This window comes from Aptenodytes patagonicus, chromosome 1 (genome assembly GCF_965638725.1).
Source record: "Aptenodytes patagonicus chromosome 1, bAptPat1.pri.cur, whole genome shotgun sequence".
NCBI classification, from domain to species: Eukaryota; Metazoa; Chordata; class Aves; order Sphenisciformes; family Spheniscidae; genus Aptenodytes; species Aptenodytes patagonicus.
Window position 1 is genome coordinate 204,005,651 of NC_134949.1, and position 12,446 is coordinate 204,018,096.

The window sequence follows — 12,446 nt, forward strand, 5'->3', positions numbered from 1 at the left end:
CTTTTTCTCCTAATATGCCACATCATATTAGCTGCCTTGCAGGATTTATATATGATACATGCACATGTATGACATCAGAAAATAGTTGTTACAACCCTGAATTTAATAACACACACACACCCATCCCCCACTTAAGCACACAAAAAAACTCTCAGTGGCCCGCTGCTTCACAAGGTGTATTTAAGTATAGGTGTCTCATTCTCCCTTAATTAAGGTCTGATTTTGGTAAATCCACAAAAAATTATTTCTGTATTTGTCATCTAGTACCACTATATCTTCATGTTCTCACTGCAGCAGCTTTATTAGGTACTGTCATAATTAGGCACTGCATTCTTTCTTAATCTCCGAAATCTAAAATACCTAGATCTAGGAGTGCTCTTTTGGATCATGTTCCCAAATGGATTTTAAAACACTTCTTTAAACTCCAAGTGGAACTTGCTTCTACTTTCAGGAATCAGAATATCCTCTCAGAGTCACAGATGAAAAAATCCAGACCTTTAACTCCCTCCTTACAGCGATACTTCCAATTCTACACAAAGCCTTAATGGCGCACTCACGAACAACCGTCAACAGGGGGGGACAAAATGTATGTAGCAGGATTCCACTGGCAGTGCAGAAGTTAAAGATCTTTAAAGATACTGCAGGAAAAAGGAACACCACAAACAGTGTTGCGGATAAGAGATTCTTGATTTATGATTAAATATATTTTGGAACGCAACAGCATTTATAGCAAACTTTTATTCAATAGTTTAAAAAGTGTATGGAAATTTTCATGAACAAAGAGTTACTCAATGGAAAATACCTTCTTTTCCCCCTTAAAAAGTTCTTCTGCAAGAACATCCATTAAATGCATTTACCGACAGTAATCAGTTTTAAAATGCATGGGTATTTTTGGATTTCTTGTATACATATATAGCATTTCCATAGTTAAGAAGCTACTGTCCTGAGCAGTGGATGAAGAGACATTATTTAAACTACCTAGTTACAGGACATTTATATAATTGACAATAAGCACAGAACAATTTAGACTTTAAACATTTAATGTGCCTTTTCATCAAGGAAGGCAAGTGGTAACTGAAGGACTGCTTAACACCGCGAGTGTCAATTTAGTATCATGTATTCAGATCTGCAGTATAAAGACACGCACAAAACATTTTTGTGGAGTACATTTTGTTACAATAAACCAAGCTTGTATTCCATCATCATGTGTGGTTCTCCCATAACCTCACTCTGTGAAGGATCTGGAAAAAAAAAAGTCAACGGCATGAGGCTTTTACCAAGCTGCAAAGACCAACAATAACTATGAACATGACCATTTCTTTTTTCCCTTCATTCTAATCCTTAGTGCAACAGTTACTTTACTGATTTTTGACAGTGTTGCACAATGCAGATCTGTAACTCCTAAGTCTCTATCCAAAGCAATCATCAGATAACAAATACATCTATAGTGGAACAGCGTTTCATAAGGACACGCACACACTTCAAGTAAAACCAACCAGTTCTACATAAGCAGTCTCCTATAGCTTGAATCTCAAGGCTGATTGAGTTTTGTGTTTAAGAAAACTCAAGTCTAGTGAAGCTTTTTTCCTCATAGATGCCCCACATCTTTTTCCAGTGCAACTTCTCTGCACAATAGGAGCTCACACTCCAGCCCTTCTGTTAGTTGGGATGTACTCGTGGTTTCTCTTCTCCACCTAACCGCCTAGTTTCACAGAAATTCTATGCCCTTAAATATCTCTGAGATTTCCTCCGTTCTGTAAAGTATGGTTGGCATTAGCCACTGTACTCTAATGTTATCAAGGAATGTACAGAGGACACAAGAGATACTAATACTGACAGTATGAACATCATTTCCATAATTTAAAAAAAAAAAATCAAGGCCAGAAAAAAGGTTGTGACTGCACTTTGAAAGAAATACACCTTTCTTTATGGGTGTATTGGAGTGTTTTCCTTCTGTAAATAAGGCATGCCTTTGATTCCTCCAGAGACACCAAAATTATCTAATCCAGCCCCAGCTGATAAATACAACCTTACCAAAAACGCTTTTAAACTACTCACTCCTCAGCACTCTATAAATATGCAACAGCTTGTTGTGAGCAATGGTTAATAACCAAATTCCTATAAATTGTTTGACATTGCTCTACCCCCTGAACCACAATAACCTAAGATTCCTTCCCTTGCTTCCTGTAAACCCATCCCAGAAAATAATCCCAGATTTACCTCATGCCTCTAGATTCCCACTTACCCCTCCATTATTTCCAGTTTCCTATCTCCCTGGCTCTTTCCATTCTCCAATCCCATCTCAAAATACCCTCTGCCTCCTTCCATGTCCTTAACTACCAACTACCAGCTAGAAAGAAATTATTTTTTTAAACTATTTTTCCAGGTTTATTCTATTCCACACATACTGTCAGCCAGTAGCCCACCACACAACTGCAAACTGTTGAGTTAATTTGAGGGAGCCTTCCCCCTGCCACATCTCTGGTTCATTAGTTCAGTATCTCTCCTCTAGCCTTTCCTTCTTTTTAATTATAGAACTTATAAAAACTTTCTATCTTTGTAAGCTCCACCTGTCAAAATCTGCAGAAGTAGTTCAAAAGTTTCTGGTGAAACAGGCATACGACATTAAGTGCATAATCTTCCACTCCTTTAGAAACCCAACCTACAAGCAAATACTGGCTTTCTCAATATTTCAGAGTAATTTCCACACAACTAGCAGCTGAACCACATTTATTTCTCCTTCCCCCAGTGCTTCTTTGCCTTCAGGAATTCAATTTTTTCTTTGTATTTTGTGCATTTAATTCTCTTATTCCATAGAGGCAAAGAACTTCACAGTTCCCAAGTTTTACCTTTACATGGTTCCATAACATTCAAAACGGCATGTATTTACCATTAAGGATATCCTCAAAACCGATGCATTCATCATTTCCCCTCAGAGTATCCAGTGCTACGTTTGAGCTGTGAAGAAATGGGAGACGCTGGACCTGTGAAAAGACAACAAGAGTTCAAGTTTCTACAAGTCTGAAATTAAGGAGTTTTATATTTGGATTTTTCAGTCTGAAGTAACTGAGAGAAGTGATTGGCAAAGTCACTTCTTCCTTCAAAAACAACAATGAAATAAGAGAACTACTGGCACACATAGATAGCAAAACCTACCTAACACCACCATCTTCTATTGTTTATCTCTCTGTTGTGAAAAGAACAGCCTTTCACTAGATTTGTAGCTTTCACTGCAGTGTGGCTACTACAGCAAGTAGTGTAGTTAAAAAAAAAAGTAGGTTTTTTTTCTCCTCTGTTATCACATAAAGCTGGGGAGGCTCACTGCGACAAACACATCGACACCCTGAGGTCAGTGTTGGGCAACTGACATACTGCAGCGTTTGGAAATCACGTTCTAAGTTTCCTACACCTCTGACACAAGTCAGGAATGTAAGTGGAAGAGTTATATTGATTTTCACATCTAAACATAATCCTCCTTGCAATTAACCTAAGTCATAATTATTTCTCTGTTCCCCACCAATTCTTAAGCTTCAAGTCCACTCCCAGTTACTTTCAAGAAGACTCTCTTCTGTACCCTTCACCCACAGTATTACAAAAAAGTTTCAAGTGGTACACACAGCATTCAGATCCTAAATGTTCTGAGAATGGCACATCTGTACTTAACAATTGCATTCACTACCAGTAGCGATGCTTCAGTTATACCATGAACATATTTTACAACCATAAAATTATCAAGTAGCTATCTCTTTACACAAAAAATATGTCAAAGATTTCCATAATCACTACTGGTACAATTGTCAGAAGTTCAAATACACTATTCCAGTAAATATTTTAGAAAAGTGAAATTAAACCACAAGAGAACTTGTATATCTAACATGAAGCTGGCAGTGAAAAACCTTCTGATCACCATATTTCCCCCCCCATCCCCCAAGAATACCTGTGGAGACACACTAGCAGGATATCCTCACCTGCCTCATTTTCTGCCACACGCTAACAACAGTTAGGAAAAAGATTTTTCCTCGTAAGACAGCACAGCTGAGATCAAGGGATGTTTTCATACACCCTGTTTGACTTTCACCTCTTCAGGACCAGTAGTTTCTGCCAAGTTTAATGCAGCTCACTGTGGTTCAGTAGCACCTGATCCACTGGAAGGGAGTATAAAATTGCTCCAACTCACTTGGAAAAACAACTCTTAATAGCTTTACAACCTTCGACAAGCCAAAAAAAGTCTACTAGGACCAACGAGCTTTCTATGTTTCCTAAGGGACAAAGTCAGCCTCCCTCCAGTTACTCTCCATCCTAGGTGATAAGACAGAAAAGGAGACAGACTCAGCTTCCCAATTAAGAGTTAAAATCTTTGAACTTAACTCCCTGTAGACCTCCCCTGATCTTACAAGAAAGGCTATGGAACGATAATAAGCACATAGCAAATTCTCTGCTTCAGGTTTCACACTACCTCTATAACCACTCCCAAATCACTACCTGCTTCAGATCCTTAAGTCTCTGCCCTACAGATGCAGGGATTCCTTCCCATGAAGGTCATATGTTCAGAGGAGAGCATTAATTTTAGGAATTAATACTCAAGTCCTCCTGCTTTTCTCTGAAGGCTTACAAGAAGCTAGTCCACGGAAAAGCTAGAGTGGTTACCACTTCACCAAGTAACCAATAAAAGAACAGCAGCTGAAAGGCTTCAGCATATTGACTGTCCTGGAAACTATTAATTGCAATGTTTGGTTGGTTGGTTTTAATAAAAGCAGTCCAATGAAATAATTTCTTTTGGAAACATAAGGTATTTCAACAAAGAAAGATGTCTCTCTGAAAGCACATTCCGAGATAAAAATTTTTTCAAGTGGTTTAAGTTATACCAGTTGGATAAAAATGCCTACCTGTTTCACTGCTCTGAATTCCATCTGCAGCTTTAAAGGTGCGTGGAGTCCTTGAATGTTTCTCAGTGTGGCAAAGTTTGTTTTATCTTGATTAAACTGGAACTATCACAAACAACATTGATTTTTTATTTTAGAAAAAGTTATTTCAATTACAGCCATAGAAGATATTTGCGACATCCTACTTAAATGAACATGCTTATTAAGTTTATATGTAAAAATTCAGTGATTCCATCATATGTGTCTCAAATGTACACAAAAAGATAGTGATGCAGTAATATTTGTTTCATGAAACTGGAGTTGCTTTTTGCTGGATTTTATTACAAATCAATAGTAGCAATTTTATTTTGTTATTTTTGACAATCAGGACATGTACCACCACCAAGTGGTGTAGTTTTGCACTACTTTACTACAATATTGTCAGCATGAATTGGAAGCTAAGTCTGGTTTAAAGTAAGAATACAAACTTGAAAGCCGCAATTGATGTTATTGTTAGCCATCAAAGACTTTATTTGAAAACTCCTGAAATACTTCTTTTCTGATCAAGTAGGAAGACAGAGCACCACATACACTCCGTATGAATCCAAAAAGCAAAAGAAAGCTCATAGTTTTACCAACTGCTTTAAAACTGATCAGTAAGACAAAGAAAATCTATTTAGTAGAGAATCCTTTTAGTGAAAATGCTGGCTCACGAATACCGAAGTACACAAAAGTAACTTATGCTTAATGTTAAACTTAAGTTTGAGCAATCCAGTCTCAAATTTGGCATTTATAGTAGTGACTACATGCCTGTAATGTTGACACAATACAGTATTGTAAAGTAAAACAAAAAATACAAATCTCTTATTTTAAAACCCGTACTCAATCACCATGACAAAAGCCTACTAGTATGAGAATATCATCCTGTTTATGTGAAGGGATCTCAAAAACCAACAGGAGAATACAAGTCAAAGGCATAACGTGTTTTCTTCATAACAACCTACATTGAATGCTCCTCAAAAGTTAGCAGAAAATACTATTTATATGCCTCATCCCAAACTTACAATTCTGGTCACATTATTTTTCCACGTCTTCTATTTTATAAAGGTAGGAGTCCTTATCTGGGCAGCAGAAAGATTTGGTTTCTACTAGTGCTACCTGAATAACCTACCATTTATGGCAGTAAAAACAACCATAACTATCTCAGGCTAAGATAAGTCTTTTCCCATTCAAATGTACATGAAAATAATTCTTAGAAAAATCGGCCATAAATTTATAGAAAAACTAACCAAACAGTATGTGGAAAAAGCAATTTAAAAGTTTCACACACTTCGTAGGGGAACACATTGTCTGTTTTAATTTCTGTGCATTTTTTTCTCTCCAGCATGTAATCTTTTAATTATGCAGGTTTTATATAGCAAGAACAGAGTTAAAAACTAAGTTATAGTAGTCAGTTGTTAAAAAAAAAACAATTGACAAATAGCTCGAAAACATTTACAGTATTTATAAATAAGCTCGTGAAGTTGGTGTCACATTAACATCATCCTTTTAACTCAAGACAACACTAGCACTGGTTAGAATTAGAATACATTAGACATTACATTCAGACCTCGTCATGCTGATTAGCTTAGCAATTTGGAACACTATATCCAAATACTGCCTTTGCTTCAGGACATTCTATTACATCAGATCTTCTGTGATGACAAAACAGGTACCAGAGACAAGACTCAGTTCAACGAGCTATTTAGCCAAAGCTGTCAGTCTAGTCTCCCTTTCCCTTCAACCTACGGTCCACAGACCACTCTTAAGTGGTCCATGAGCGATAACTAAGCCGGACAAGACTGCATACACTTATGACAAACTGTATGTGTAAAATTTCTAAGTGGGATCAAGTAATTTAATGAAAAGTATTTACGTGTTCACAGACTGAAAGTCTGAAAATGAAGATATATGGTAAACCTATAGACAAAATGGGAGGATCAGCCTTCTAGAAGTGACAGGTGTGCCCCCCACCTAACTATAGAGGCTGCATATACAACCAGCTTAGTAACTTTTAGATGACTAAAGCTTACCAACTTGGCTACCTACTTGGAAGCCCGCTTACATACTTGAAATGGGAAGTCACAAGTGGGAGGTTAACATTAAACAAATTTGCCAACGATGTTATTTGTATAAATAAAATGTTACTATTGTTGAACACCTTTATTCTGTTAAAGGCAAGACCCTGCTCATTACTTGTTACCGCAAAAAGCAGTCCAGGTAACCACATTGTTAATTTAAACTTCATAATTAGTTAAGAGTGAAGACGGCTACGTTTGCTGTTGTACTTACATTTTTTTCTGACAACTCCAGTGGGTGGCTGGGCAACAATTCATTTTTCACACTTGTAAAGCTAGAAATACAAGTAAAAAATTTGAACTTCAAATTAATCAGGATACTAAGTTGCATTCCAAAACTAATCTCAGATAAAAACATCAACCCACAGAGACACACAATTAGCAGTTTGAACTACCAAAAAAAAAAAAGCTTAGTAGTGAAGCAGCAAGTAAGACCTCTAACTACAGCACCACCAGAAGAAAAATAATTTAGATTTCAGGCATCCTTTTTTCTTTATGTTTGACAAAACAGAATGACAGCTTTTCTTCCTCGACCCCCTTCAGAAATAAAGAAAAATATTAATAAATTAAAACATCATACGTTTAATTATGTGCAAGCTACCATGGTATCTGATTTTAGAAGTCGCCAAGCTTTTGCAACTGAATATTGTACATACAGGTATGGGGGAGGAAGGTATTACCCGCATTTTAAACTCCATTAACTTGTTTCAGATTCATTATCCAAGACACGTACGTAGTCTTGCACTCATATAAAATGACAAAACCCAAACCCACTATTTTTACTATATTTACTTTTCGCACCAATGCTGAAATCAACCATTTCCCACAGTGCTACGGCACACTCATATACACGTATATTAAAACTAGCATATATTTCATAATTATTAATACATTGCCATCTCTTTTCTAAAGAGCAGTATCACACAGGTAAAAGTCCATCAATGTTATCTACTTCTTGAAGTGATGTTTCAGAGAAAATTCATGCTTGAAAGGCAATCTGATTAAATATGTGCAATTTAGGTTATAGCTTTTGCCATACACCTTCCAAGCACCTTCTTTAAAAAGCCAACATTTAACACATACTTTCTTCCTATATCTGAAGTTCAACATCGGCTATGGCACAATTCAACAAGAAAAAGTAAAGTATACCCTCTACGCAGAAGATCATAACCTTCAAATGGTCCTGAAGCTGAAAATTCAGTAATTGGGACGCTATCCTTCAAGAGATAAGAAGTGCCTCTGGAATTCTGGAATAAAAAAAGTAAGGATTACTTTAACAGAACTAGACCCCTTTTGTATGGGCTGTTAGGCCAGGCAAATGAAACAAAGTGTTCAAAGACTCCTTAAACTACTCATGTACAAGCCCTAGACTTTAAAGTCTCTTTTTAAAAAAACAAAAACCACCAAAACACAAACCCCACACTAAATTACAATCCTTTCAGAGAGTCTGGTAACAGTTAAAGGTACCAATAACACATTTTTTGGATCTGGCTGAAACCGTTAAACTCGCAATTACCCCTTGTTCATTCCCACCCTGGGCTGCAGGGATGGAAAGGAAGAAGGCAGGTCATGCTCAGCTGACAGGACAGAAAGGAACACGTCTGAGCATTCCTTCATTTACTTCAATACAGACACAATCGAGTAAGATCAAATTGATTTTATTCATGGTTTAAGGCTGCCATAAAGAGGACAAGGTGTATTTACGTGGTCTAGTATACCAGGTAACTGAAAGAGCAAAGGAAAAACAGTAACTTGTAGCAGAAGACCAGAAAAACACACCTCCACAGACTTACTAAGTAAAGCCATCTTAACCCAGACCACTAATTCCATGCTAACCTGCCTGATTTTATTGAATTGATTTTAGGATTGTTCATACAAATTGCTCCACCAGTAGGCCAATGTATAACAAATTCTGGAAGGTGACAGTGATGGGCTGTTCAGTGCAGGAGTGTCCTCCAGCAGCACTGTCGGATCCAACAGAAAATTCATGCTTAAGTTAAGGTCTTTTGTACTAACATGTTAACTGTCAACAACCTAACAGCTCTTAGAAAACCCTAAAATACCTGTTATGACATGCATATAAAGCATCTACCAACTAACGTACTCAACGCTGACCAGACCTTCGGAGATTGCTGTAAGAGAAAGCGTTAAAGAGATACATTGCCTGGAAGATGCGACAAGAGGGAAGATCAAAGCGAAAGTCAAGTGCAAGGAGAAAACCATGAAATATCCCCAAAAAGTAAGGCGCTCAAGTCACGCCAGTGCCCAGTCCGTCACACCGCTGCTCTCCACCACAAAGGCTAGAGGCACAACCTCCCTTCGCCGGAGCTGCCGCGCTGGCTGCGGCGCACGAAGCCCCTGGCTCCGGGCGGCTGGGGATTACCGGGGCTCTCGGCCTCCCCGTCCCACCCCGCTCCCAGCAGAAGGGCTTTAACCGCAGCCGCGCACCCTTCGCGCCTTCCCGGCCCCGAGAGCCCACGACGATGCCTAGCGGAGACCGGCCCGCGCGGGGCCGGGTGGGGGGGGGGGGGGGGAGACGAGGGACGCCTCCGACCCGGTGAGAGCCCCCGACCCGGCAGCACGAGCGCCCGCCATGGCCGCGCCGGACCCCCGTGACTCAGCACGGCCCCAGCGCCCCTCGCCCAACGGCCGCCACCCCCAGGGACCCCAACGGCCGAGTGGGGTAGACAAGCACAGGCGCATGTGCGCCGGCCCGGCCCGGCCCGCGCCGCTCCAGCGCGAGGACGACGCCCGCCCAGCACCGCCGCCAGCCCGCACTCACCATCTTGGCCCCACGCGCAGCCACTTCCGCCGCCTCCTCACTTCCGCTCCGCCCCCAGCGCCCCGCGTCAGACGCAAGCAGGGAACAGCGGCCCCACCCCCCTCCCCGCGACGGGCCGCGCGGGGAGGGGGGCGGGGCCGCGCGGTGGGCGGGGCCGCGGCTGCCCCGAAGGGGTGGCGGGGGGTGCGGGGGGCCTATGCCGTGAGGTGGTGTGAGGGGCGAGGGCTCCCGCCCGGGCCCTGTGCCTTCCTTGGCCGTGGCTTGCCTGCTCCCAGGGCTGTTGCTCATAGACTGACCGTACTGCTCCCACGTGCCGGCAAAACCCAGCTGTTTCGGTACCACCCTGGCCCCAAGCATGAGCTGGAGCTGGCCAATGGCCTCCCACAGTGGGCCGGGTCGGCCGTGTTGTGGTGTCGGGTGAGGGGTTCTTCTCTTGGTCAAGCCCGTCCTCTCCCAGTGGGCCACAGGCAGCAAAAGCTGAGAGCTGGTGTGACCCCAACGCTGTCACAGTGCTGACAGCCTGAGGTAGCGAAACGAGGCGGCGATGCTTCCTCGGGCGCTGGGCCAGCCGTGCAGCCTCCCTGGGCAGCGCTGTGGGGGTGAGAGGTGTCGGGGTGTGCTGCTCTACCAAGGACCTCGGGGGTCCTGATCTTCTCCCAGTGACCGACGGGGACAGGCCTGCAGCAGGTTAATCTTTGGAAATAAGTTTTGAGAATGGTGGCTAAAAGCTGCTGTGTTAGTAGGCAGGTATTAACACAATAACAGTATGGTAACGGAATTAATATTAGCTTGCACTTAAAAAACTTTGTAAGACTTTCCGACAATCATGAGAAAGTTTTCCACGGATTTCAATGTGTAGCTCCAGATGTGTATCTGGCGCATCTATTTTACATATTTATTCTGAGACCTGTAGCTCATTCAACCCTTTAAGATTTTGCCCCAAATTGCCCAAATTGGTGATACAATTTTCATATGTGACAAATAAACACCACATCTTGCACAAAAAGCAATATTTAAATGCGAATTTTACATATGTTTTAATGGCACACGGCTTTGGAAAAAATTACTGAAAAAGTCATATGCTTTATACTCTGTTTCCTCTTTCTTGGGCAAAATCAGTTCACTGCTTAAAAAAAACCATTCTCAACCAAAGTTCTGGCCCTTTGTATTCAGGCTTAAAGCAAAGACATCAAAAGAATGAGAATGGAGAACTGGGGGTTTTTAATCATTTTTAGGAAAACGGGTACCACAAAGGTTTCTCTGATCTTATAATTATAATGGGTACTCGGATATTGTGGTGCTGGATTCATTATTATAGAATAGATGTGAATACAAAAAACAAATCAAGTTCCTGTTTAACGGCAGCTTACAGAAAAAGCTAGGTTTGTCACTAAATGTATTTATTTATTGACTGAGTTTGTTGATCAGGATACGACTGTAGAGATGAAACATCTAACTTTCAAAGTCATTCTTGCAGGACACAGACAGGGTTCAATCACTCCATGTACATTTTTGACATCACTGCAATCCACGGTCTAGGCTGCATAACATAAAAGAACATACATTGCAAGAAAGATCTGGTTTTCCTTTAAAGGCTTTCACGCTAGGGAAAACTTCCAGACATAAACACAAATCACACACGTTTTCTCATCAATTTACCAAGTATTTTAAATTGGAGCAAGGCTTGATTTCTTTCACAACCAGCTTTGTTTTAATGATCTTACAGTGAGCATCTCAACGGTGGATGATTGGAGTAGTATCTCATTCCTCCCTGCGGCCCTGCTGCAAGTTAATAGGAGTTACATGAGCAACTGTCGGGCTGACCAAACCTTTGATCAGAAATGAGAGCATGTGGTGAGCGATGAGTGCTTCGACTGCTCAGAAGCAGTATGTATGGCTGCCCTCTGTGTAGCAGATGATTTCAAGGCTGCCCCCAGCGCCGGGCTCACCAGAGTGCGGACAGGAGCCCGCAGGCACTGCCCCAGGCGTGGCAGCCCCGGCACGCAGGGCCCTGTGTGCTGAAGCCTGCCTGCCAGGGAGTGTTGCTGGCATGCAGGTCTGGATAGTCTGTCTGAAGGCAGCTTCCAGGCCGATGATAACAGGGTGGGAAGTGAGATGCAGTGACTGTGGTTGCTAAAGAGGCTGTTCTTGTATGTGGACACTTAAAAGAGTATGTGGACACTCTAAAATTAGTGTGAAAATAACTACCGCTCCTCTAAAATGATTACTTCTGTAAAGTTAGGATGATGAATTTCACATGTCACTTTTAAAGATAACCTGCAAATTATTATTTTTTTAAGAATTATTTTTTCGTCATTTTGTGTAGAGGAGGTCTGAAATGTATGAACGTTTTAAATATTTTCTGGATGTTTTTTACCTCAGCATTTTTGGAACGTCAGATCTGGTCTTTTTGGTTTAGCTGGGGGATTTCACTGCGGTTTCAAGTGATCTTTAGACCATGGATTCTTTTATCTTTTAGAAATGAGGAAAGCGTTTACTCTTTTAAGAAAAACCGATTAGTGTTTCAAATGCTCTTTTAGCAGTTAAATTGGTATTAACAAACATAAACCTCATTAAACAAAGTTTTAGACAGCATGACTTAAAGCAAATTCCTGTTTCAATTACTTAGCTTTTTCTTGCCTGGATCCTAGCATGGCATCATTTCATGAGAGGTCTGTACATTTT

The 12,446-nt window shown here is 40.9% G+C and overlaps 1 protein-coding gene across 1 annotated transcript; it reads right to left on the reverse strand.

Moving 5' to 3' along the window:
- Positions 1 to 719: 719 nt before the first annotated feature.
- Positions 720 to 9,838, reverse strand: POMP (proteasome maturation protein). Its single transcript, XM_076364318.1, has 6 exons — positions 9,762 to 9,838; positions 8,129 to 8,226; positions 7,194 to 7,254; positions 4,887 to 4,988; positions 2,891 to 2,984; positions 720 to 1,241 (listed from the first exon to the last, which is right to left on the reverse strand). The coding sequence occupies exons 1-6, from the start codon at positions 9,762 to 9,764 to the stop codon at positions 1,174 to 1,176; spliced, it is 426 nt and encodes a 141-aa protein (XP_076220433.1). The 5' UTR covers positions 9,765 to 9,838; the 3' UTR covers positions 720 to 1,173.
- Between the last annotated feature and the right edge of the window lie 2,608 nt (positions 9,839 to 12,446).